Source organism: Athene noctua, chromosome 4 (assembly GCF_965140245.1).
Source record: "Athene noctua chromosome 4, bAthNoc1.hap1.1, whole genome shotgun sequence".
Lineage (NCBI taxonomy): Eukaryota > Metazoa > Chordata > Aves > Strigiformes > Strigidae > Athene > Athene noctua.
Genome location: NC_134040.1, coordinates 14,263,383 through 14,288,114, shown reverse-complemented (window position 1 = coordinate 14,288,114; position 24,732 = coordinate 14,263,383). Strand labels below are relative to the sequence as shown.

At 38.2% G+C, this 24,732-nt stretch overlaps 1 protein-coding gene across 6 annotated transcripts in view; it reads right to left on the bottom strand.

Moving 5' to 3' along the window:
* The window catches only part of EVC2 (EvC ciliary complex subunit 2), a 77,655-nt gene that overhangs the window by 40,188 nt on the left and 12,735 nt on the right, over positions 1-24,732 (bottom strand). For all 6 annotated transcript variants that reach the window (XM_074904501.1, XM_074904502.1, XM_074904503.1 and 3 more), the window contains 6 exons: positions 21,442-21,628; positions 18,874-18,983; positions 17,689-17,751; positions 12,576-12,710; positions 10,834-10,985; positions 111-435 (listed from right to left, as the gene is read on the bottom strand). In XM_074904501.1, coding sequence (XP_074760602.1) covers positions 111-435; positions 10,834-10,985; positions 12,576-12,710; positions 17,689-17,751; positions 18,874-18,983; positions 21,442-21,628 — 972 coding nt within the window. The remainder of the gene's footprint in view (positions 1-110; positions 436-10,833; positions 10,986-12,575; positions 12,711-17,688; positions 17,752-18,873; positions 18,984-21,441; positions 21,629-24,732) is intronic.

The following is a 24,732-nucleotide window of genomic DNA, read 5'->3' as shown; positions in this document are numbered from 1 at the left end:
GAGCTCTGTCATCTCCTAAGAGGACAGCTCCACCATTCCAGTCTAAAAGATATATCATCTATATAAAACCATGTATCATGCAAAGTATCTTGATTTTATACCAGATTTACCTTTTCATTCATTTTCTTCATTAATTCTTCAGCCTCTTCATTTGCATTTCTTGCTTTTTGGTGTTGAACCTCCATTTTCTTCTTAGTTTCCAGATTACATTCAGCTGTTAAAGCTACCATCTTCCTTTCATACTCCTCTTGAATCTCTTTCTCCATTGCAAGAAACTGCTTTTTGAAATTTGAACTCATCCTCTTCTCCACATGAGGAAAGAGGCTGTGACTTAAGACCATGTTTTTCATCATCATAGCAATCACTTCTTTACATATCTGCATTCGATATGCCTCCAGATCTGCATCTGCCCGTGTCAGGCTGGCAACCTCCAAGCTGCAGAAAAGCAATTAGGACTGTTTGAAATCACAGATTACAGGAAATGTCTATCAGAAGACAAGTATATCTAGACTCATTCAATACTGGGTAACTGAATGGCAGTCAGAGAAGTGCAGGAATATCCAGGCCTATGAGTTTACTAATCATGATAGTATTCCTTCAATTACAAAGCAGGGTAAGCCAACTTTTACTATAGCAACTTTAAAGAAGTATGTCTATCCTTGCAGTTCCATTTTAGACAGAAAAAGGAAAAGATTTTCTTTAGAACTCAAAACATTCACTCAGTTTAAAAGCAAACAAAAACCTCCCACAAAAAAAACCAAACCAAAGCTCTTTTTGGGAAGCAGATGAAGCGAGTATCTGAATAGACTACAAGTTTCACTGGCTTCATGGAACAGTTCTAAACTCAGTGACCCATCCACACTAATACATCACTGCTTCATGTTCTGCACTGGTGTATTCCTTCTCTGCAGGGAAGGCAGGAGATTGTTTTGGTTATGTGATGATACAAATAAATTAAAATAGCTGATGTCTCTCACAAACATTAATAGAATTCTAGAAGAGATTAAAACCAGAGGGAAATACAAGATTCTTTTACGAAATGAAATAAAAGGTCATGTTGCATAGGAATACATTCTCATTTATGAGTTAATTAAATTGCAATGATAATTACTCTCATTTCATATAGTACATAACTACTGTAAATTCTATAGCTTTGCGTATTCTGAACTCAATTCAGGATTGAAGCATTAAGTGGGTTTTGCCCCTGCATGTCAGTTTACATGAACACACAGCACTTTATGCTTCTGTGTGTGGATTAAGTATACAAGAATTTCTTTGTGACCTACAAAATATACTTTTAAGGGCTTACATTCTTTTTTCAGTTAAGCTACATTATTGGTTTGATTTGTTCTATAGTCAAATCTTAGAATAAATTTCCAATTCATAGCAAAGGTCTTCGCAAGATTTGCAAGATATCAGAACAATACTACATTCAGAATGGTATATATAAAAGCATGCAAATCTATAAACATCTTTTTGTCAAATAAATTTTCATTTATGTAAGCAAATAAAGTTTAACTGAAAGAAGTCAGTGATGTATTACTATTACTGCCCCTCTGTTAAACACAAGAGATGCATTTTCTGCATTCAGAAATTAATGGGATGGAATTAAGTTGTTTTCTTATAATGACTCAAATACTTGAAGTATTTAGGAGACGTTAGCTTAAGCTATGATAATCTACCACAAAGAGGCAGTGAAATTTTTCTGTCACGGTCTCTCAAAACCCCAGAAATGCACTGGCAATGCCCATACTCATCTCAGTGATCTGCTCCATGGCTGACTGGTTCTAGCTACAAAACCTCCTCCATTTCTCCCATCTTCCTCCCATACATGAGCAGAAATCCCTGTCTCTGAACCATTGTGTGTCTGAAAGACTCTTCACAGTAACATGAAGATCCTGTAAGAGCTAATGTTTTTTATAATGTCCTCAAAACAATACAACAAGCCAGCTTCTCTGTGCTGCCTGCAGATGGATGCTGCAGGACAGACCCTGCAGGTGCACAGCCTTGGCTGGTGGTCAGCTACATCCAGTTGAGTTCCCTGACACCCTGCCTGCTCCCTCTGCTTGGGAAAAGTCCTTCTCACTCCAGGACAGGGTGACAAACACAGAGGCCAGACGATGGTAAGATCAAGGGAACAGGATGCTGAGGCAACACAGCAACCACTTCAAATGGGCAGTGTGGATGTGTATTTTCTTAGTCGTCCTGTTTACCGAAGTCCTACGACTTCTGTTCATATAACCAGCTAGTGCTATACCGTTTACTTATGAAAACTTAAAAGTGTTTCAGTTTTGCAGATACACTTAAATAAAAAGAAGGGTCTAGAAAATGGGAGCTTTATCCTGTAACATTTCCCTAATGACTGTCAGGCCATGGTAAGAGGGTCCCCTTTTGTAGATTCACCAATTCATTGTTAGCCTATAGAATTCAAGCCACCGGATTTATTTTTCTGTTTTAATTCATGTTTCAAGTCCAGTAGCTCTGTCTTTTGTGAGAAACATCTCATCTTGGTTTTCAAGTATACCCTAACAGAGAACTAAACAACACCAATTAATTCTTCCACTTGATAACTCCTTTGAGACTTAAAATGGTCACCTTACTCTCAGCTTGAATTTGCTTAGTTACAACTTCCAACTGTCTTTGTTTGCTAGAATAACAAGTTCTTTAATCATTATTTTTCTGTTCTTCATGTGTGCACTGATAGATGGTGGTCACAACACCTACTAACCTTTTTTTACTGAGATGTGAAAGGCTGAATTCCTCATCTCTCTCCCTGGAAGGCAACACTTTACAGCTCCACCACACTGATGCATAGCTCGTAACACATTTCTTACCACAAATGCAGAACTTTTTTCAGCTTGCTTTGAAAAAAGATTAAGCCATTCCTCACCCACCTCCTTACTTATTACTTTTCCAGTCTTCTTCAGCAGTGATCCCAAGAATGAACGCCCAGACTAAACACCATCACATTTTCTATTGTTAGCTTCCCCTCAGTCTTCCCACAGCATTTCTTCCTATTTATTGCAAGTCATTATAGATTAGACCTGACTTCATTTTGAGAAAGATTCCCATGCTCCTCCTCACTCAGAGAGCTATGGTACCCCATTAATTCCACTCCTCAGAGATCATCATGTCAAATGTAGGTGGAGCAATAGGTGTAGTTCACCTTACACTCATGTGTCAGTGAGTGATGAGGCTGTTAAGATTTCAGGTGTATTTAATCTGCAACTCACCCTCTATTTTCCTAACAACACATCAGTGAAGAAGGCAATGAAGCAGTAGCAGCATGTGAACTGTTCTACCAATCCAAGGGTAACAGCATGGAGAAAAAGTTAATTACAAGCCACAGCTCTCTCAGGTCACAACCTGGAAAGAAAAGCCAGGTCATTACCTTTTTTCAGTGGCAGCTGAAGAAACACTGCATCTCTAAAAATTTGAAATCTACCTCCCATGCAATGTGCTCTGCTTCTGATCTGCCTCCTCCACAGAGCAGCCAGAGGGAATGAGACAAGCTCATCACATGCACCAGAAACCTTGCTTCAAGCTCTTACTCCAAATGAGAGGTTGGGGACAGTTTTAACAAGCTGTATCAATACAGTCTTAGTCTTAGACTGTACAAAACAGGAATTCTGTACATATAATAAACCAAATGCTTTCAGACACAAGTCCATGAGAAGAGCAATGCTTACAATCATCCGGATTAAATGTGCAATGTTTTGTGACACCCAGGAAAAAAAAAACAACCCTAACCCAACACTGTGTCTTCTCAAACCAAGGTAGATTTAATAAATTGCTTTAAATGCTCTGCACTCTGCTTGTTACAGTAATTCATGTTTAAAAGGTCTCGCATGTCTTCCTGAGCATATTCAACATGATGAAACATGAAAGCCAGTGAAGTACACGTAGCAGATGACAACCTATTGATGAAAAAGATCAAAGCTTTTGTTGGACAAAGTATGCAGAGATAGGATGAGGACAGTACAGAAGACAAGTGATACAAAACTAAGCTGAAAACAGCAAGGGTAAAGATTTTTCACTCACTTGAAGAGGAATTAAAAGATCTGTCAGAAGACCTGGGAGGGGAGAATCCCAGACGTCAAATACAGAGAAGCAGAGAGAGTGCCTGAGCATCTGGTATCTTCCACAGACCTAATAAAAGAATTCAGGAAAGCAGCTACTGTCAGAAAGGAAACAACTACATTTAATTTTAAAAAAAAAAAACACACCACAAAAAAGGAAACCTCTCATTGACTACAAAATAACTGTGTTTTTTAGTCTTATTCAAATTCCCATGGAAGGAATTTTTGAATAGGAGAATAATAGCAACTGAATGTAACAGTCCTAAAATGAACTAAGGGCTTTCTGACACCTTTTTAAAATTAATTCAGAGTTTATAAAGATAAGATACTACCATGACACAATTTTCTGAAGTGTAATGGGGAGAGAAACAATAGAAAACTCCCCTTCAGTGATACTTTCTTACCAAAACAGAAAACCTCATCATTTTCAGAAACTCATCTCTTAACTTGCAAATGGAAACCAATTAGTGGCATGCAGCAACAGCATCCAGAAGGCACTGGAGCCCAGTGGTAGCAGTTTCTGCAAAAACCTTCCTTCATGATACACAGTGTTGCCGAAAAACATGTAATTTAGGGCTATTTGTGGATGGTTCCTGTCTCCACTGCCCTGACACCCTGCAGCAGCCACGACCCAAAGCACTGCGGAACAGCAGCTGCACCAACTGCTGCTGGAGAGAGGAGCACAGCTGGGGATGGACAGACAGACATACAACTGCCCCCAGCCCAGTGGCACCCACTGCTCCTGCCTGAGCCAGAGCAGCACGTCTCCTGCACCCATGGGCACAATGCCAACAGGTCAGCTTAACTGAGGAAGGGAAAAGGAGAACAAAAAAGAAGCGTTATGGTCCATGTTGCCTTGTCACACTTCAGAGAAGTGAAGATGGAGAGAGTGTCAGATAAGGAGAATCATACAGCCAAGACATGAAACTGTATGTGCCAGGGCTGGCTTTAGTAACAGTGAGCAAAGAAAGCCAGTTCAAGTATAAAGGGCATCAAAGGCCTTCAGTTGCAGATGTGGTTTGTTTCCTGAATCATCCATTTACTGAGAGATTAATAATACAACATCTATCAGTTGGGTTGTGCTTTGGTTTTTTGCTTTTTTTTTTTTTGTGTGTGTTTTTTCGTTTTTAATTGCTGTGTCAATGTGGACCCTATGCACAGTGCTGCAGATTCCTCCTTCCCACACTCTCCTGCTGGGTCTGGTCACAACACAGATTGCAAACACTTCAGGGCAGGGATTTATGCAGGCTGCAGCACAAGGTGTAAATTTTTGCAGGAGACCAAAACCATACTGAAGTAGAAGCACAGGTAATAGCATGAGGTCCAAATGACCACCAACAGCTACTGAGTGCTCAAATGCTTCAGTCCTCCTGTGCTGAAGCAGAATGCATTGCCTTTCCCTGGTCTCTGCCTGCTGACAGGCTGGATGCAGCCCACCTGTGTTAGAGGAGGACTGAAGATGCCCTGTGCTACATCAGCAGCTGTACTGGCCTGCAGCCAGCTCTGAACTGGGAGAGTTCATCCATCAGTCCTGTGACACCGTTATACAGATAAGAGCAAACTCAGCACATCTGAAATGTGAGCTTATAGAGAACACAGGGCATCTTATCAGTAAATAAAATTGCTAAGAAAGGTATGTGATGATTATCTAAGGATGCTTTCCCATGGATGAATCACAGGGTGGGTTTAGCTTTCCAGAAAAACCCAAGATGCTGACAAAAGCAGAAACAGGATTCTCATGATATATAGTCAAAGATTTAAAAGAGAACCCACACAACTGAAAAAGATGATAAACTGAGCTGAGAGACCAGAGGCTCTTCAGAAAAAAAAACCAACCCAAACAAACCAACCTCTCAAAAGTCTAAGCACTATTAAATTCCTTTAACTCTACACAGCAATATAAAGAGAGTAAAGGTATTTAAATTCTTAAATTAATCTGTTTAAAAAACATTTGAATAATCCTGTATTTAAGAGACTGAGAACCTCTGCTTTGGTTGCAGAAAGTGTGAAAACTGATAAATCGTGATCTTCAGCAAACCAATTTAAAAAATAAAGCTAGATACAACACAGCTGTTGCAAAAGAGCTCAGATAATGTTATTTCACTGAAAAACTACTATGCAAAAAGAATATAAAAAAGACTCCCATACTGCTTCCAGTGAATTCATCACACATTTTGCCACTGATTTTAAAAGTACCAACTTCAGCCCGGATACCAGCAAAAGCATAAATAAATATGGCTATATGCATTAATGCCTGAGGAGCTTCCACATCTGCTGTGATCTATTCAGATTCTTCTGATCTACTCAGATGGGGTGAGTAATCAGATGACAGCAACAGCAGGAGATATCAATTTTCTTTCAAAATCATACGGAATAAAGCATCACTAACAGCACTACTCTCAAAAGCAGACTGTTTTCTGACTGAAATAAATTATTCTGGGTGGACAGTAGAAATGACCCACATAATTCTGAATACGATTACCTCATTGGAAAAGTGCCATTTTTTGGATGAAGAAGAGATATGTATTCATTAATTTCATACTATTTGTTTTCTCCAGTCCCCCTGTGTTACGGATCCTATCACCTATTAAGCATTTGAGTTTCTCTGATGGAAAAAAATGAATAGTTTACACAACTGTCACGTTTATAACAGCATTCATAACAGAACTGCAAATGCAGGGTTTGGGGTTCATTTCATGTGACATACCCATGTGACTTTTTTATTGTTGTATTCCTGCAATGTACACATTGCACAAGAACAGAGCAACAAATATCCCCTTCCTTCAAAAAATCTAAAATTTCAGTAACACTTTCTAAAAGTTATGAAATACAGAAATTTAGCACCTCTTTTTTTTTTTTGTATTAACAATGTAATTATTTCTCACCATTTTCTATGCAGAAATATTTAGATCAAGCTGGTATGACAATGTGATCTTCTATTTTTACTTTCCATTTGAATTCAGGGTTAAAAAAAACCCACATTTGCTCCCTAGCAAATTAAATTGAGATGTACAAGAAATTTACATTTAGAAAGAAAAACTGAACTTCTAATATGGTAGTAAATTGTTTTTGACTTTTCTGTCAAGGTTCTCTGGAGACAGTTTGATCCTGTTCTCTACTACATTGGCCTTAATGCCCTCTACTATCAAAAAAAATGAGCTGCAATGCATACATATTACTTAGTGATTTCCCCAAATAACTGGCAGTATGTATTGTGTATCAGCAAGCAGGTTCAAGTTCAGCTAGAGCTTTGCCAAACTCAAGGAAGCACAGCTGTACAAAATGAAGATGAAAAAGAAGAGTTGAAGTAGTGGAAAGCCATTTAAAGAAATTGTCTTTAACACATCTGTATCTTTCGAGACTATGAGCATGGTCAGACTTCATCACATTGGACACAAACCCAAACTTCTCATCTCTCTTCATGTTCTGTTCTAGACATACAGAAAAAGAGATCCACAACATTTTGGAACATGACCTTCTCTGCACATGTCAAATATGCAAATCGTATAGCTTCTTCTCATTAGCATTCATTGCCAATGGGACAATATTCAGGAATATACACAGTAAGGAACCTATTGAGAATAAAAGTCAAGCTATTTTGCTGCATAATGTACATCAAGGATATGACTTAAGACAAAGCTCACAAAATGAGTAACTAAGAAGCTTCCTTATGAAATATTAAAAGTATGTTTTGTTCTCTAGCCAATCGTCCCGACGTTGCAAACTGTCTAAATTCCAAAGATGTCCCCGTCCATAAATATTGAACACATGCTCCTAATGTATTTGCTAAACAATTTGGCACGGTCACTTCGTAAAAGACATTAACTATTAACACAGTTTTACATCGTAAAGAAGACAAAAATTATGTGTCTCTTACTTTTCCAAGTAATTTTCTCATTTGTGCCTGGACAAAAGAATAAAGCACCAGAACGATTCCAACTGTGTTTACTATCACAGTGCAATTTGAAAAATAATATATCAATTACATTGGCAAGCTTATACATATGCCACAGAGAAAATGACACATAGCTGCACCAATACATGCAGAAGGAATTATCAAACTAGCATAAAAACAAGATGTTGTTCGTTGGTTGAAAATATCTAAAGTATTAAAAGCTCTCTAACAAAAGCCCCTTTACTTTTGCCTCCCCAAATAATAAAAAACAGGATTATGATGCTAAAATCCATATTGGTATACATACGACATGAAAAAACTGTGCTCAAAATACAAGCCCAGTTCTTATCCTCAGGATACTGACACTTCTATAAGACAATACAAACCTAATTCCTCAGTTCCTTACAAAAAACCTGACTATTCTATAAGGTGACACTAAATGTGATAAACCAAAATACAATGTTGTTGAAAAACTGTGACCACAATTAGTAAAATTACAACATTTCATTCAAGCACAGAATCCATTCAAATTGACTACAATTATCCATTAAGAAATTACAAATGCACAATCTTTATTTTTCCCATTAAGTTTTGCAAATTACTATCCTTAAAGCAGGTAATTCAGTAAAAAGGATTACTTCATTCTGGTTTTACCCTAGATCACTGTCATAAAAGCTCCTAAGACAATGGTACAGTATTTTATCTTTGTCTTTGGAATCAGCTAAAAACCTGGATAACATACAACAGTTATATAAAAGTACAAGACTAAAGCGAAACCTTTAAGGAGTATAGACCAGAAATTAAAGGACTGCTTTGACACAACTAGCAGAGTGAATAAGAATCAACATTAAGAGATGAGGAAGCATGCTAAGCTAAATATCATATAAAAGTGTTAACAATGAGAAATAAAACAAGTGGTGTGTTGTAGCTACTGAAGAAAGCAGAAACAATACTGCATGTATCTAATACAGGCATTAAAGTAATGCTGTAGCCTTTTTCACCAACCAGCTCGCAAGACTGAGATTCATCTCACTCACTTTCAGAGTCCTGTAACTGAGCTAATCAGTCCAGGCTCCAGGCTTTAGGGTTAGCAACCATACAACTCATTTTGTGGAAGTCTACTTGAGGATGAGAATAATCACACCCTAGAAGTGCCCTTTTTCACCCCTGAGTAAAAAAGGGAACTCAGGTCAACTTGGTGTAGGAGTTCACATCACAGAGATCCTCACTCAGTCAGATAAACTGCACCACCAGTAAGAGAGGAGAGGAACAAGTATGTAGTAATTGAATACACATATTCAATGACTGCCAATAAAAAGAGGGAAGGAATAGAAAAAAACATGGTATGTCGATCTGTGTGTCACCTCCTAACAGTAAATGGATCAGAAGGTTCACTTGAAAACTACAAGAAATCAGAAGAACTGGGATAATCTAAATAGGGATTAGGAAGCACCCACTGCTAACAGGTTGAGACTGATTTGAGCCCTTCACAGTAACATCTATCACCCTTTCAATCATCTTTTGCAGCAGGAACCACTGTAACTCTGGATGCCTCTGTGGTCTACCTACCATCCTCATCCCAGAAGACAGAAAAGATAACTCAGAACGTGAAGAAGGTTAGTGACTGTTTACTAATGTGCATCTACTTTATTCAATGCAATGTCTACCTCCTTAGAGGTAGAGAAAACAGAAACTGTGAGGAAGAAAGTGGAAGCAAGAGAGACATTTGTGCTAACTGCATAAGAATATTAAAAAAATTTAGCCCGTGGATACATACTCAAACTAAGAAATAAATCCTGTTTTATGGGTTTAGAAATAATCCAGTTATAAAAATAATCCTATCCAAAGGTTTGCAAGAATATTTACCTTTCTAAACCATAACATATATGAAGATAGTCCAGCGTGTTTTGGTTTTTTTTTTTTCAAACTAGGTAGATATTCACTATCCCTGAAATAAAGTAATACTAAAGTGAGTTATAGAAATATTTGATCCTGTTCTTCTTAATATTCACATAATGATTTTCAAGATAAGTCTTCTCAAAGCCTGAGTTGCTATATAAAGCAAGGACCAATGTGTAATTTAGAGAGATAAGTATCCCAGTTATTAAGGAAATGCAGGAAATAATAATGCTGTTACCCTTTAAGAAAAAAAATCACTTCCATGGTCCTGTAACTTTTCCTTTTCAGCTTCTAGATTTTATAGTGGCATAAACACTGCCTGTAACCTGACTTTATAGGAGCTAATGGTAAAACTGAACAAACAAAATACACTCTGTCCTCACATCAGACCTTTATCCAGTTCAGCTGAAGAACAGATGACCTTTAACAGAAACATGCTTCTGTCAAACAGCCCTGACTAGCCTTTCAACAACAAAGGTAGAGTCCCTCTGCCCTACCCAGTGGTCCCTCTGATTGCAGCTACACAGTATCTTTCCAGCAGCACTGCATTCTGTCACTCCTTAGACTCTGATCCAGCTGTTTCCAAAATATGCTGCTAAACAGGAATGCTGGCACCCAGCAGGGGCTCTCTTTTCTAGGACAAAAGCCACCTTTTTGAAAGCAGAAAGTAGAATAGCAATAGTAGAATACACCCTTTCAACATTTTCTTGTACACAGAAAAGTTTCCCTTAGTGAACCACAAAGAGGCAAAACTAGACGTTCACTTGGATTGGAAAACTTGCATGCCAAAGGCCTAGATGGAGCTGTGACTTCTATAGGTGAAGCAATATGAAATACAACAATTTTCAGTTCCCACATACGGCTCTTTAATATAGCTCACTTGAAGGGCAGATACTCAAAACATATTCAAAGGTTTGGTTGAAGTGTAGTAAATATGATGTAATAGCAGTGAATTCTTACTCTTCTAAAGCCTGGAGCATGTTACCAGATTCTTCAAAGGACAGAATATCGATGATTTGGTCGTTCATAATTATGTCTTCGCTAAAGAGATCACCTGAATTAAACTGAGAGTGCTCCAGTTTATGATTTTGGCTCAGTTCCTGACATACCTCCTGAAAAAAAAAAAAAAAAAACCAAAAAAGCAAGTAAACTTCAGATTATGAAAAAAAATTTACACTGAGAGTCTGATCTAATTTTATTGCAGTTAACACTGGATGAGATGGTTCCTACTTATCACCGAACTGTACAGCTGGAAAGGGTATAAAGAGATTGTGCAATTCAGATACGTATCTGAAATAAAATATACTACTTTCGTTTCAGGCTGAACTTTTCATATATAACTGATCTGAAATACAAATAAATAAATGAATGGAGAAGACGGGAGTCTCTACATTGACTTTGGTAGGCTTGTGAAAGCCTTCTAGGAGGTTATCTTCCACTACAAACTTTCTGGGCCAGTTGTTTAAAAATTGCCATGGTATACAAATTATATACAGCAAGATTACAGTATTATGAAATGATAACATGAATAAATGAAATGTTATTTATTTCATTTATTCAAAAATAAAATGAAAACAACATGAAAAACTAATCCTATGAATGATGGAAGTGATTCAGGTAGTTTGCAGTAGAGTGAGACTCTCTTGAGACTGAGGGCTGGTAAAAATACTACACCAAAACCCCACTATAAATATCTGATGCTAGGAGCAAACTGGCTCTTCTTTACAATTTCATTATCACAGCTTTTTCTGTAAAAAGAAACAAGGCACACTCATTTAAAGGAATTATTTTTTGAGACCTAAAAGAAATAAAAAATTGTTGATGGATTACTTGTCCAACTGCAGAAAATACTGCTGCAAATGCTTTGTAAGCTTCTCTGGTCAGTCCAGGAGGATGGGAGATCCACCACAGTCCAAGCAGAGGAGGGGTTCAAACCTCTGAGTACACCTCTCTTGGAGGACTGCTCCAATCACTGTAATACTCTGATTGCATAGCTCCCTCCCATTGAAGTTGCTCCACTTTATATAAATACATAAATAATTAATAGAAACAAGGGCTGGAACTTGGGCCAACTTGATGAATATTTATCAGACACTGTATTTTCTCCCTCCACCCCAGTATGTACTGAAATACTTTCTGCAAACTGGCACAGCTTGGATTAACGAACACTGAAAATGCTCCATCCCCCAAACCAAATGTTTTGCTTAATCACTCAAAAGATTAATGCACATCCAAGGAACCGAGACACCTAAATTCAAATCCCTACTCCTGGTAATCAGAAATACCGTTTGGATGCAAGTCTTCTGTGCTCAAGGTAAGTGGTCTGCTCCCTGGGCAACTGTTTATAACCCACAGACATCCTGCCTCTCATTTTGAGGGATAAAGAAGAGAGAAGGTAAGAAGGAATATGAAAAGAAATTAACAGCCAAGGGGTAATCTCCCTCCAGTTCAAAGCTAACACCCAGGTGCTGACAGCAGTTTTTTTGGCCAGATTATCATTCTTATGCTCCCTCTAAATCTGATTGTGCTAAAGATTAGAAATTGTAGAGATTACATTACTTGCAAATTCAATCCATCACTTGGTGGCTTTTTATTTACCCTCAAAAACTCTCTAAGCATTCTGTATTAGTTAGCAAGTTATATCATCAGATATGATCAATGAAAAAATTTAACTAAGTACTATTACAGACAGTATGACTCACCTGGTTTTTACTATGGAAACTCCATTTTAGTATTTGGGTTCGGTAAACAATGAAAAAACCAGCACATGTCAGTACAAGGGAAACAAAAAAAGCAATGAAGAACCCTGAAGCATGAATAGCATGGCTGTACGAAACCTGAAATTAAAATATCATATTATTAAAACTACATTTTAAATATATATAAAGATCAGACTTAAAGATTGTAACTGCAAGCAACACAGTAAATTGTTTTTAAATGGCTTCACACAACTTCGGGGTTTCTCAGCATTAAGTGGCAATTACTATATTTTTATTAATATTATCAAACAAGTGTCTCTTTTCCATAGGTTGTAAAATCAGCATGGTTCATTATGTTCATCTAGTTCAAATTCCTGTGTAACTCCAAGCAACAGAACTCCTGCAGACTGAATTATAGGTGCTGTGACCCGGGTGTCCTGTACTTAACAGTCTGTTTTCCAGTATTGCCAAACTCTCCTAAGTTTCATTCAAATTGATGGCATTTGATGTTGCTTGGAGGCTCTGAAAAATCAGTCTAATATTAGCTACCTTTAATTAATGGCCATTTCACAGTTCGGTCAAACTGAGTAACCACCATAGGGACAAAGCACCAATAGGAGCTCAGAATAAATCCATAACTGACAGTTGACAAGACCACCCAATGCTGCACCCTTGCAGTTTCTGCATGAGCCAGAGACAGAAAAGAGCAGGAGCACTGGAACTGTGAGCCAGCTAACAAACTTTGTAGGCCTTTCACTTTAGTTCTTAATTTAATCTTTAAATTGAATTGCATTAAAAATTAATTTTTACTTCATGCTCCATGTAGCAAAAGTTAATTCAGTATTTGCTTAGTTCTTTGAGATCTTTGGATGAAAAACAGCACAGCTAATTAGTATGATGTTTCAACACAAACTAATCACTCTGCTGGGGCTAAAAAGTGTAAATAATTAACATGTTGCTTGTAAACTGGGCTTGGTCATCTCTTGGAGCAGAAACCTGAGAATATTCCATGCAGTCAATGGTAATTCAGCACAGAAAGTGATAATAAAACATGGTCCACAACTGAAAAGGATTTATTCCAATTTAACTGCAGAATTTTATCCTTTAACTGCTCAGTATTTCTCTCTCCATTATGTTTTTATACATGGAAAATCTGTCATATCTCTAACTGAAAGGAACTACTTAGTTGTTTCACAGGTTCAGCTCCTCAAAGCTGCTGGAGATGCTCATTGCTCATTGATTTCAACATGATTTCAGTTGAATAAGGCAATGAAGTCAGTATCAAGGAGATCATCAAGATGTTAATACAGTCTACTATTTGGCACAGCTCCAAAAAGAGGATCCAAGGTTTACTTCACAGTATTGTACATGTAGAATCAACAATTGCTCTGACTGACAGAGGTATGATTGATTTGCTTTTTGGTTTCATTTTGGTTTTTTATGTGCTTATTCTAAAATAATGAAACCCTTGAAGTACTTTGAGGTTCACTAAAATGTTTTGGGATTAAGTATTTATGCAAGTAAGCCAGCCATGAATTCTTTCTAATACCTTTCAATACCATTACATTTTAAACAGAAACAAGAAAGAAAAGAAAAAGAGGAGCAACACATTAATTTCCTGGTTCCATGTGTAATTGCCTGAATGTTTTTTCTTGATGTAGCTTCTGACTAGTCTGGCCAGTTGCTTCCATCATGCTCCCCTGTACCATGGCCAACCACTAAGGACGCCCAGCACATCTACATCAGCATCAGTACCAACTCACTTCTCTGACACTGCGCTGCCCTTCAGTTCCTTTCTATGAGATCAGTTAAAACTGCATCACTTCGCATCAAAGTATCTTCATTTTTAAATGTATATGAAAGATGATTAGGCAAATATTAAGTAATTCCCTTTCTTAACCCCGTGTTTACTCCCTTCACAGATCAAAAGGGTTTAGCTCATACTCCTTCAACAGTCGCTGAGCCAACAAACATCTGTGCGTGACTTGGAAAAAATGCAATTATTCTAAATCAGTCTGCTGTCTCCAGCTTCTCTGCTTGCACTGTGTGGCCAAGGGGGGGGAATCACAGAAGAGTTTCCTTGAGCTCTGCCACACCAAGGCTCTGCCTGAGGTCCCACCACTTTCAAGGAACAGGAGATACTGTAGATAATACTTTGGAAAAAAAATGCTGCTTTGGACCCACTTCATCATTTTGTCTGAATTCACTTGCATTTGTCTAATTTCCAAGCACTCTGTCAAATTTAGGGATCTCTCTTAGACCTCTGGAGAAAGCAGGAATCTGGTGATGCTATGGGTTCAGTGGAGCTGAAATGAAGCTGGTTAAATTTTGATGGAGTAAAAGCACTGTCTAGGGAATGAACCTGTGCTTTCTAAGTAAAGTAAAAGGCAAGATCTATGCAGGACAGTCAGTCTGCATCAGGTCAGGCAGTTCTGTCAGAGGCTAAGCTCTGATGGAGAAAAATGGACAGGGAATTATCTGTGGTTTTATACTTAAAGAAATACGGGTTCTGGAAGCACTGTCCATGTCATTGGGGGGCTGTAAACCAAAGCAGAAAGACACAGCAGGTACCTAATGGCATCTGAAAGCATCACAGCAGATGGTGCTGGGCAGGTGCACAAGCCATGGTGTAGGACCAGTGCTGGCACAGCAAGCCAACCTTCAAATCCCTGACACACCAGTAAGCCTCAAACCCGATATCCTAAGCTAACTTGTTAAGCCATTCCAATAGCACAAAGAGGCATTACAAGCCCAAGTTTCTTTCAAAAACTGCTGCACTCCCACTGATTTGAAGGATACTGAGGGAAGCAAGTCTGGTAAAAATCAGATCAAAGTAATTATTATCATCCATCTCATGCAATGTGCTTGGATGGGAGAACTTCCTTTTGTCTTTTTCACTACAGCTTCCCATTCAGCATCAAAACCACTCAGCCGAGGGCAGAGGCACACAGTACTCACAGCCCCTGAAGTGCTGTGGGAAGACATCTGGCATAGACATTCAGATGAGCGGCATTCATATTTTTTCATAACCCACAAAATTACCTTGTCACAGACAACCAAGCACTTTCTTCCAGAGGTACAGAAGAGAAAATCCACAGGGTTCGTGAAACTTTAGAACAGTAGCCAAGTGTGCAAGCAAACCAAAAGTGTGCAAGCAAGAAAGCTGACAGGATCAACTTAGCACAGCACTGCCATGACTACATAATTAAGTCTTCTCTGTCCTCAAAGTCAACATTTAGTATCCACTTAGTCATACATGTGTTTGCTTTACCACATCCATGAACATGTTTAAATAAATGAACAGATTTTAATATATAAAATCTGAGATTGAGAGCATTCATGACAGCTGAAGATATGGATGAAATACAATACATCACACCTTTTTCAGCAGATCATAATTTCCTTGCACAAACTGATTTCATTCTGAAACACTTTATGCTTGGCCACAGCCCAAAGGCAAATATTTTGCATGTGAAACATGATGTGTTCCATAATTTCCAAGCTTTATTTCTGAAATATTAACAGTATTCTCCACACACCTTTACCACACATTTTAATTACAAAACCTGTTCAGTTAGTAAGTTCAAACACAGCTGAGTCAATTTTACCTAACTGTGGCATAGTCCCCAAGAACTTGTTGAGGTCTAACTATCAAGTTCAAGCTGGAAAAAAAACACACTATAAAAGGTATACTATCACTATAGTAATAGATTGCAGGAATTTTCACAGTGCACTGAGACCAATGTAGCTTACAGCCTTAGCCTAGACATCACCAACTACTGTGGATCAATTCACACTGAACTCTACAGAAAACCATTCATGAAGCTATTTTTCTAAGTCAGCTACTGCATGGCTTACACCTTTAAGAACAAGAGTTTCCAAAAAATACATTTAGGACAATCCCAAACATAATTCTTAGCTATACAAATGTTCAGTTCTTTTAAATTATACTAGATCTTTCTCCAGGAACAATGTGTTCTCCAGCTCATGTATAGTTTTACTTTATATCATGTTTAATTCTGGCTTTCATTTTAACAGAATGGGCATGATCTTCAATTATGAGAAAGGCAAGTCTGGACTTATCTCTATTACACTAATAGAAGCTCAGAGGGCAAGAGATCCCCAGCAAAGAAAACACTGGACCTAGAGGCCCCTATACCCAATATCCAAATAGACTGATTTTAAAGGTGGAGAGGAATTCATGGGATAGGCCCATGGAAGGAATGGGAGGTCTAGCCCTCAGGGCCTCTTCAGTCAAGCCCCATCCACACAAACTTCAGATTTCACATGATATAACCACCAGCAAAAATGTTCTGGGGTGAAAAAGCTATTTTCTTTTGTCTGAACACAAATAATCACAGTGTTCTTGTTAACCAAGCCCCTGCTCCTTAAAAAAAGGCAACAACAGCAGCCTGCCAAAGTATTGAGGAGTTAGGGGAGAAAAACAAGTTTGGTGAAGAGATGACTCTAGCAATGAAAGTGATGGATGCAGTGGGGAGTTCTCTGATAAAAAATTACCTAGAAGATTAACATTTTGCTGCAATCAATGTAATTTTGAAGTTTATTTGGCCTCTTAGAAACCATGTTGATTCAGAAGCCAAGAACAGAAAGTCATATTGGAAGGATGACTAGTTGAAAAACAAAAGGCAAACATAAACTATGCCTCTGTTACTGCAGTTTTATTTCTCAGGCTCCCCACACAGCTATTTTCTGATTTGTGTATCAGCTCGATACAGAAACCTTTTCTCAACAGGTGGAAGATAACTCTACCCTTTTGGAAAGGCAAAACTCTTTCTCATGGTCAACAGGAGCAGGTGAGTATATTCTTCATCACAGTTCTCTGTGCCTGGACAATTCTTCAAATGAAAAAACATGGCTAGGAACATAACGGGAGTTTGTAGATTTTCCATACTAAATACTGTTGCTTTAAGACTATTTTAACTCCTGTTTTCTTTCTCTTAAAAACTGAAAAGGCAGAACTTGTGTATGATTAATAGCCAATAACTGAGTGATGAGATACAAGTATGTAAGTATGTCTTTAGCTCCTACGATTTAGCTTAGATTGTCCATAAATTTAAGCAGGAGAGTCAACCTAATATGAAATCATAGAACTTACCTTGATCTTTTCTTCTTCAGTTATGGTGAATGATGCTGTCAATGATACGAGATGTGTTTTATTCTGAGAGATACAAAAATATTACATGTATTAAAAAAAACAAGCAGAATCCACTGGTAAGCAGCCCAGTCTCTAGAAAAGCTTCTCCTTCGAAGGTAAGCTGTACTTCTCAACAAGCTTGAAGCTGAAATAAATCTGATAGGATCTGTACTTCGGGGTAATACTAACAGACATGGAAGCAGCTGCTCTATGCAATACGCTCCCCTTCTAATGACACAGAGGCATATTGTGGTGCTCACAGAATTACGTTTTTCTGTGCCTATAAAATCTGGGATGGCTGAAAACACACAAAACAGGACCCACAGTCAGTGCATACATCTGTATGTCTATACATCCCTGTTTTTTGAATTCCTGCTCTCTACCAATCTAGTATCACTCTTGTGCACGTTGAACATTTTTTCCTCTAAACAAAAGAGAAACAACAGCTGAAATGAAAATACATCTGCGGGTTCTAATTTCATGCAATTATGAAAACCACAGAAAAAAATATCAAGCCATGTTTAAGAATTGGAAGATTCTACTTTGGAAAAAAACACTTGTCCTGCCTCCTGCTGAAACCCAGTCTAACAACCCCAGTGTTAGACCAGTTTTCTCAAAGCCTGGTGCAACTGAGTTCTCAAAAATCAGTAAGGATGAAGATTCCTCAGCTTCGCTGAAAAATCTCTTTTAGAGCTTCACAACTCTCATACTAAAAAAGTGTCTTCCTTATAAACAAGGGGGTTTTCCTTTGCTGCAACTTGTTTTTTTGGTTAAAATAAATTATTTTGTGATAAATATACGGTAAAACTGTCAATCTCTTACAGACTACAGGAATATACATATTAAGTATGTGAAACATCATTATTTCCTCCTGAATACACAGATAAACTCAAGAGAAATACAAAATGTAGAATGAAAAGCTACAGAACAACACACAAAGATATTTCACCTATTTAAGGAGGTCTAGGACTTCCTAAGCTATGAAGGATAGCTCATGTAATTATAAATTCATAGTAAACTGATTCAGAGAGCCTAAGAATTTCATTACACATAGGCCTCAATGCTTAGGCAGATAAGAACCACCTTGGAGACTTCGGTTTTTTTACAAAAATTGTGAAGAGCAAAATAAAATTGTAAAGGAGATACCTGTGATAAACTCCTGAAAGTTAGCTTCGCTGGCAGCATCAAGACCCTGCCATCCCACATTTCTTTTGCATCAAGAAATGCCGAGTAGTTGATTGCAAAGTGTTCTCCACCTGTTAAAAAAGAGAGAAAACCCCAATTGTGTAGATGAAGCAGGTGAGGTACATCTGTCAGTGCAACAACAGTCTTTAAGTAACTGTGTTTGCATTTCCTTGAACACAAGAGTATCTACACTGACTTGCAAACAACCCAGTACAACTGCACATCTTTTTTTGCACAAGCAGACGGGTGTGCATCTCTGAAGAGCTGAGTACCCAGCTGAGCTCAGCTGCAGTTACAGATGTTTGCAAAATCTGAAAAGCAATTTCAGTATGAGGAAAAGATTTGAGGAGCGTTTTAGGTTCCTCTTTAGGCTGTGCTTCCTCACCAGCAAAAGTGCTCTCCTAGGAACTGTGGCAGGTGCACCCGCCCAATGAAAATAGGTCTTCTTGGCTGTGAAATGTAGCAGCTCCTGGCTGCCTTTGTTCTCAGGGCTTCATGGTAGTTGGGGCCTTTGGCCAATGGGAGCCACTATTGACCGCAGGTCAGATTGGGCCTGGGGCCAAATGGAGTCCCCTGGAGTAGCATACTGCAGCTGAGGACTCTCCCTTTGGGTTGGGATGTAGCCCAAGGAAACTCCTTGACGTGACTTGAGTCAAGACACTGCCCTGAGCAGGTCCTCGAGGTTGAGGGCCCTCACTTGTTAGGTGGGTGATAGAGTGTTTTGGGTTGTCATTAAACCTACAGAGCTCTTTGTTATGTGTTTTGGGTTGTTGTTAAACCCTAGGAAGCTGTTCTGTTCTCCTCTCAGACATTTGAACCTGCAGTTTGTGAAGGGCTAGTTAATTGTGTTAATAATAAATTTTGAATTTTTGGTGGTTGCTTGTTTATTTGAGAGCCTCCATAGCAAGAACCAAGCCGCAATAAAACTCACCACACTGACTTCAATAGATTTTCTCTGTCCCAGGAAAATTTCTCAAAAATTCCTGGGGAAGTCTTGGGACAGACCTCGAGCTTTTCCCTTCTGACACAGCAGATGCCCCACATCTAGAATAAACAGTTCCTGGCCACATAAGCCCAGCAACATCCTTTGTATCTGCTGCCCCTAAGAATTCAAGCAAATTCGGCTCAGGATCTGGAAACTGGGCTAAATGATGCCTCAAGCTACTGAAAAGCATCATGTTTTGACTGATACTAAAACTCAACATGACATATTTATAAATACTTTATTTTATAAAGTGGACAGCCTACATTATAACCACTAACTGGTTGATTCTCTTCCTAATGAAACTAAAGACAAATCGACTGAGATTTCAGCTGAATTTTGATCCACAGTGCATTGGAGCACTGAAGAATTATTACAGCTAACATGCAGCTTGACAGTACAAAGGTCTGTGTAGGCATAGCCTTTCTGTCCAGACCTAGTGGCTCACTCCAAGACTGACATAATAATGACGAAATCTTAAACTATGCAGAAATCTGTTCTGCCAGATTTTCCTCCACTTCAGTATTCTTCATGCTGATTCATGCAACATATACGGTCTGGAAAAGATAGCTTCAATTCCAGATTCAGCAATTATAAACAATTAGATAACTGCTCCAACTTGGTTACTCGATCAGCTCTGCAAGCCATTTTTCCATTTTTTCTCGGATCATTCTTTCTTAGGAACCTCTGTTGAGAGCCAGCAATTACCTGACACTTTCAAAAAAGAACAGCCCTATGATCAGGACCACTACTTACACTGCTGTTATTAGAAATTGAGTCTGACTATCCATTTGCAATTAGACAGCAGCCCCAGCAGCCCCACTTATTTCCCTTTTCTATTTGGAAATCTCTCACTCGTAAAACATTATCATAACCCTAGATATTTCAACCATAAACAGGTATCACTGAACACTTCTGAAGCTCCAAGGGAAATAGCATGGCTCTCAAAAGCAAGCCGGTAATTTTCTGTGTGCTTGGACTTAGGGAAAAGGAGATGAAGAAATCAAGAAAGGTTAAATTTTATGAATGTGCAATGATCCAACTGTGACCAAAGGAAAAGACTGACTCCAAGAGTGGAACAGGTTTCTCTCTTACTTGCTTTGATTTTATAATTTGTTCAGTTTGGGGAGAACAGATACTGAGAAGAGCTGCCTTATTTCTGATGAATCATTATTGCCTGCTTGCACGGCTTTTTGCAATTCCAGTGCACCTCAATACCTCAGCAAGCCAATCTGCCACGCTTGGCTAAAGGAAGACTCATCAGATACAATTAAAATGGCTTCTGCAGCAGCTTTTAAAACTATCCAAAATGAACTGAAGGGGCTTACTTCTGTGCCTGGGAGATCAGAAGCAGTTCAAAGGTGGGAGTCAAAATAGGAGTTAAAAGAATTGTAAACTGCAGCACAAAACCTTTCCCACAGCTGTTCACCTGTATTAACTGATAATTGGAGAATTCACACTACAAAAATAAATAAGTAAGCATCATGATTTGAACTGATGCTCTTCCACAGGTATAATCAGGGATATTTCCCCACAGATTTTGTTACCTTGCAAGAATCTTTTCCTGTAAATCTGTATGCCATTGGTGGTCTTATTACCACTGTTTTTTTGAACATGTAGACCAGTGATATTGTCCAGCACCATAAGATCTGTAATATTTGGTGAGAGCAGCATGTTGGTGTTACTAATCAGAAGCGTAATGTATGCAGTTTGAGGGTCATGTTCAACATCCACCTGAAAACAGAAATATTAGTATTAACGGTGCAAAATGGCTGTATGTGAATCTTAACAGCAAAATGCATAGTCTTGATTACTAATAGAAGTTTATTTTATGGGTAAATTTATTTTCTGAAGGCAGTGATGCATATTTGCATACCTGCAAATGGTGCTACACTCAGTTTGATCTCAAACTCCAAAGGAGATTTTAATCTTTGGTATGTCAAACTGTTGCTTGGACACAAAGGGACAGAAAGTTGATGTAGGAAACCCAGCTCATGCAGAGCCAGAAGTGAGAACAAGAATCTAAATATCCCCTTGATACTTCATACAACACAGAACTGGATCATAACTTTATAACCAGAGTCCAGAAAATTCTTAACTTTGAACTTCTGTACAACAAGGATCTTTCTTTTGCAAGCTGCCCTTGCTGCAAATTCATTCTCTCCATGCAGTTTTGGTCTCTATTTCCCTTTTTTTCACAGCAACCATATTCTCCGAAGGGTGTTGGCTGCCTCAATTCACCCTTCCCATGGGAGGGCTGATGGAACCACCAGTGAACTTGGAGTTCAAGGCTCTGCTTCCAGTTAGTGGTGAAACACATAAGCTAATCATCAGTCTCTAGCAATACACACTTATGTGATTTTATTTACTTATTCCATTAGGCCATTAACTCTTATTAGGTAATTATACCCTCTAAATTAAATTACTTTGAGCGCAGAGTTGCTTACTGACCTCTCACCTTTCAAATTACCTTCCCCTATAACTCATATTAAACCAGAACTGTCTAAAACTTTATTGGATTTATAATATGCTGGCCTATAGTATAGCCATGATGGTGTATCAGGTTTCTAATAATGACACCAATTAACACTTATTTAACTGACTGTAGTATGATTCAGGATGAGCTTTTCTCTTTTTTCTTCCTCATTTTTAGGAAATTTTTACTCTGTATCTGGACACGGGCAAATATAAACAATAAAGCAGCCCCCACAGAAATGAGTTCTAAAAATATGAATTGTGGTAGACTTTAGAAATCACACCAGAGTTTATGGCGGCCACAAGATTCGACATATGTAGTTATGATTTCATTGTGCACCACTGATCTCTGCATTTCATACTAATTCAGTATAGATACAGATTACAGTTTTAGAATATTTTATGAATCAAGGAACAAAAATGTTTATTGAAATTATTATTGCTTAGTTTGCATTTTTCTATTTAAGTGGCAATAATTAAAGTACATTTGAATAAATCTGTTTATATAATTCTCCTTGGTATACCACACCAAATTTTCCAAACTCATTACAGCAAGTTCAACCTTAATTGTGTTAAACAAAGCTTGTGAAGGAAAAAACCCAACTATTCATTGTACTAGATTCTGCAAATAATTGTCAGCACGTATAACAACAGTCTTAATCATATTTGTGAGGAAAGCATTACCAATTTCATGTGTTTGTATATCATGAACTATACTCCAACAGTCATGAGACTTAAAATCACAAAGTATTAAAAATGTGATACATTTGGGGGAGATTTTCTCTCCCCATTTCTGAACTGGCCTGACGCAGGCAGCATGCCTTTCAACCTCTCCTGTGGAGTCACCAAGGCTAGAAACTTTCTTTTAAAAGCACAAACAAAATGAAACAGGAAAAGAAGCCTCAAAGCCACATAAAGAAAATACAAAGCCACAGAGCAGAGACCCTGACACAATCACCAAAACAAGAAAATACACCTTGAAAGATGCAAGGTTCAAACTGCATGAGTTGTTAATACTGTATTATGCTCCACAGTAAGCGTGGATGGGCTTGTTCAGACAAACGTATGCAACATCAAAAGAGGGAGCTGGGGAAACAGAGAAATAGAAAAAAATTTTCCTCCATTCATTTTCCCATACCTTTCCCTTGCTATTCAAGGCAAAAAATGAGGATTTCGGGTCTGTTCCTGTGCTTCTAAGCAGGCAAAAATATATTAATTTACATTGGGGAGAGGGGATATACACAGTAATTTTGATAAATTCCTACAATAAAATAGGCAGAGAAAGTAGCATGTGCATATTCACAGGCAGTTGCAGGAATATGGCAGCATTAGTCCTCGCCTTCCCCTAGGCAGGAGACTTAATGCACAGTCTCACACACTGTTCATTCTCTTTCTCAAACTAATTTTGCATTTTCTCTTATTTTTGTTTAATAAAATTCTTAATTAAGTGACTAAACAAAGCAACCCTTCAGAGGTATCCCAACCGTACTGCCTATATCCTACCACAATCTTCTTCAGGTGGCCAAAAGGCCACATTTTTTTCATTTCTGATTAATATTAAATACATGGTTTGCATTTGTTCTTTTTGACTGGCAGCCAGTTTAAAGCTAAATTCAAAAGGATTTGAAAGAATTTGGATTCTTTTCCTGATAGCACTGGAGAAAGCAGCAGATGAGAATCAAGCAGTAGGGAAGCTCTTGGGTTTGACCTCTCATAGAAAGAATCTCCTCCATACACCACTGCCATTGGGATCAGTAGCCACTGGATATCTCCTTTAAGTTGCTCCTCTAATTTGCCTGAAGATGTTTCCTCTTGTTTTTGGAGCGGACGATTGTGCTGCCAACCATCTACAGGAATTGAAGCCAATGGTAGCCACTGATGATGTGTTAAGTGCATACTCCATTTTTCCTATGCTGCTGATACACCATATGTATCATTAGCCTCTGCAACTGATGTCACTTCAGGTACCTGGGAGAGTGGAGTGAAAAGAACCACAGCAAGAGCAAGGACATACTAGGTGAAAAGAGAGGAGGAGGGAATTGCCACGGAAGCGAATGGAATGGAGGATCTTTGGGAATAAATTAGAACAACTAGAAACAGTAAAGGAAGATCCTAGAATCATAGATGATCTGCAATGCAAGAATGCTTAGGAGACGAGAAACAAGACAGGTAAATGTGTTAAAAGTCAAACAGTCAAATTTAAAGATTTACTACAGCTCTGCTAAAGTTTATTGTCATTACGTAGTACAATTACAGAAAAGTTCAGGTCATACTACAGAATGAAGGTTTTAAAAGAGCACATTTCTGGAAAGAAGGAAGGACGTGGGTGCTGTAAGCACAGGTAAAATTTAAACACCCCAGTT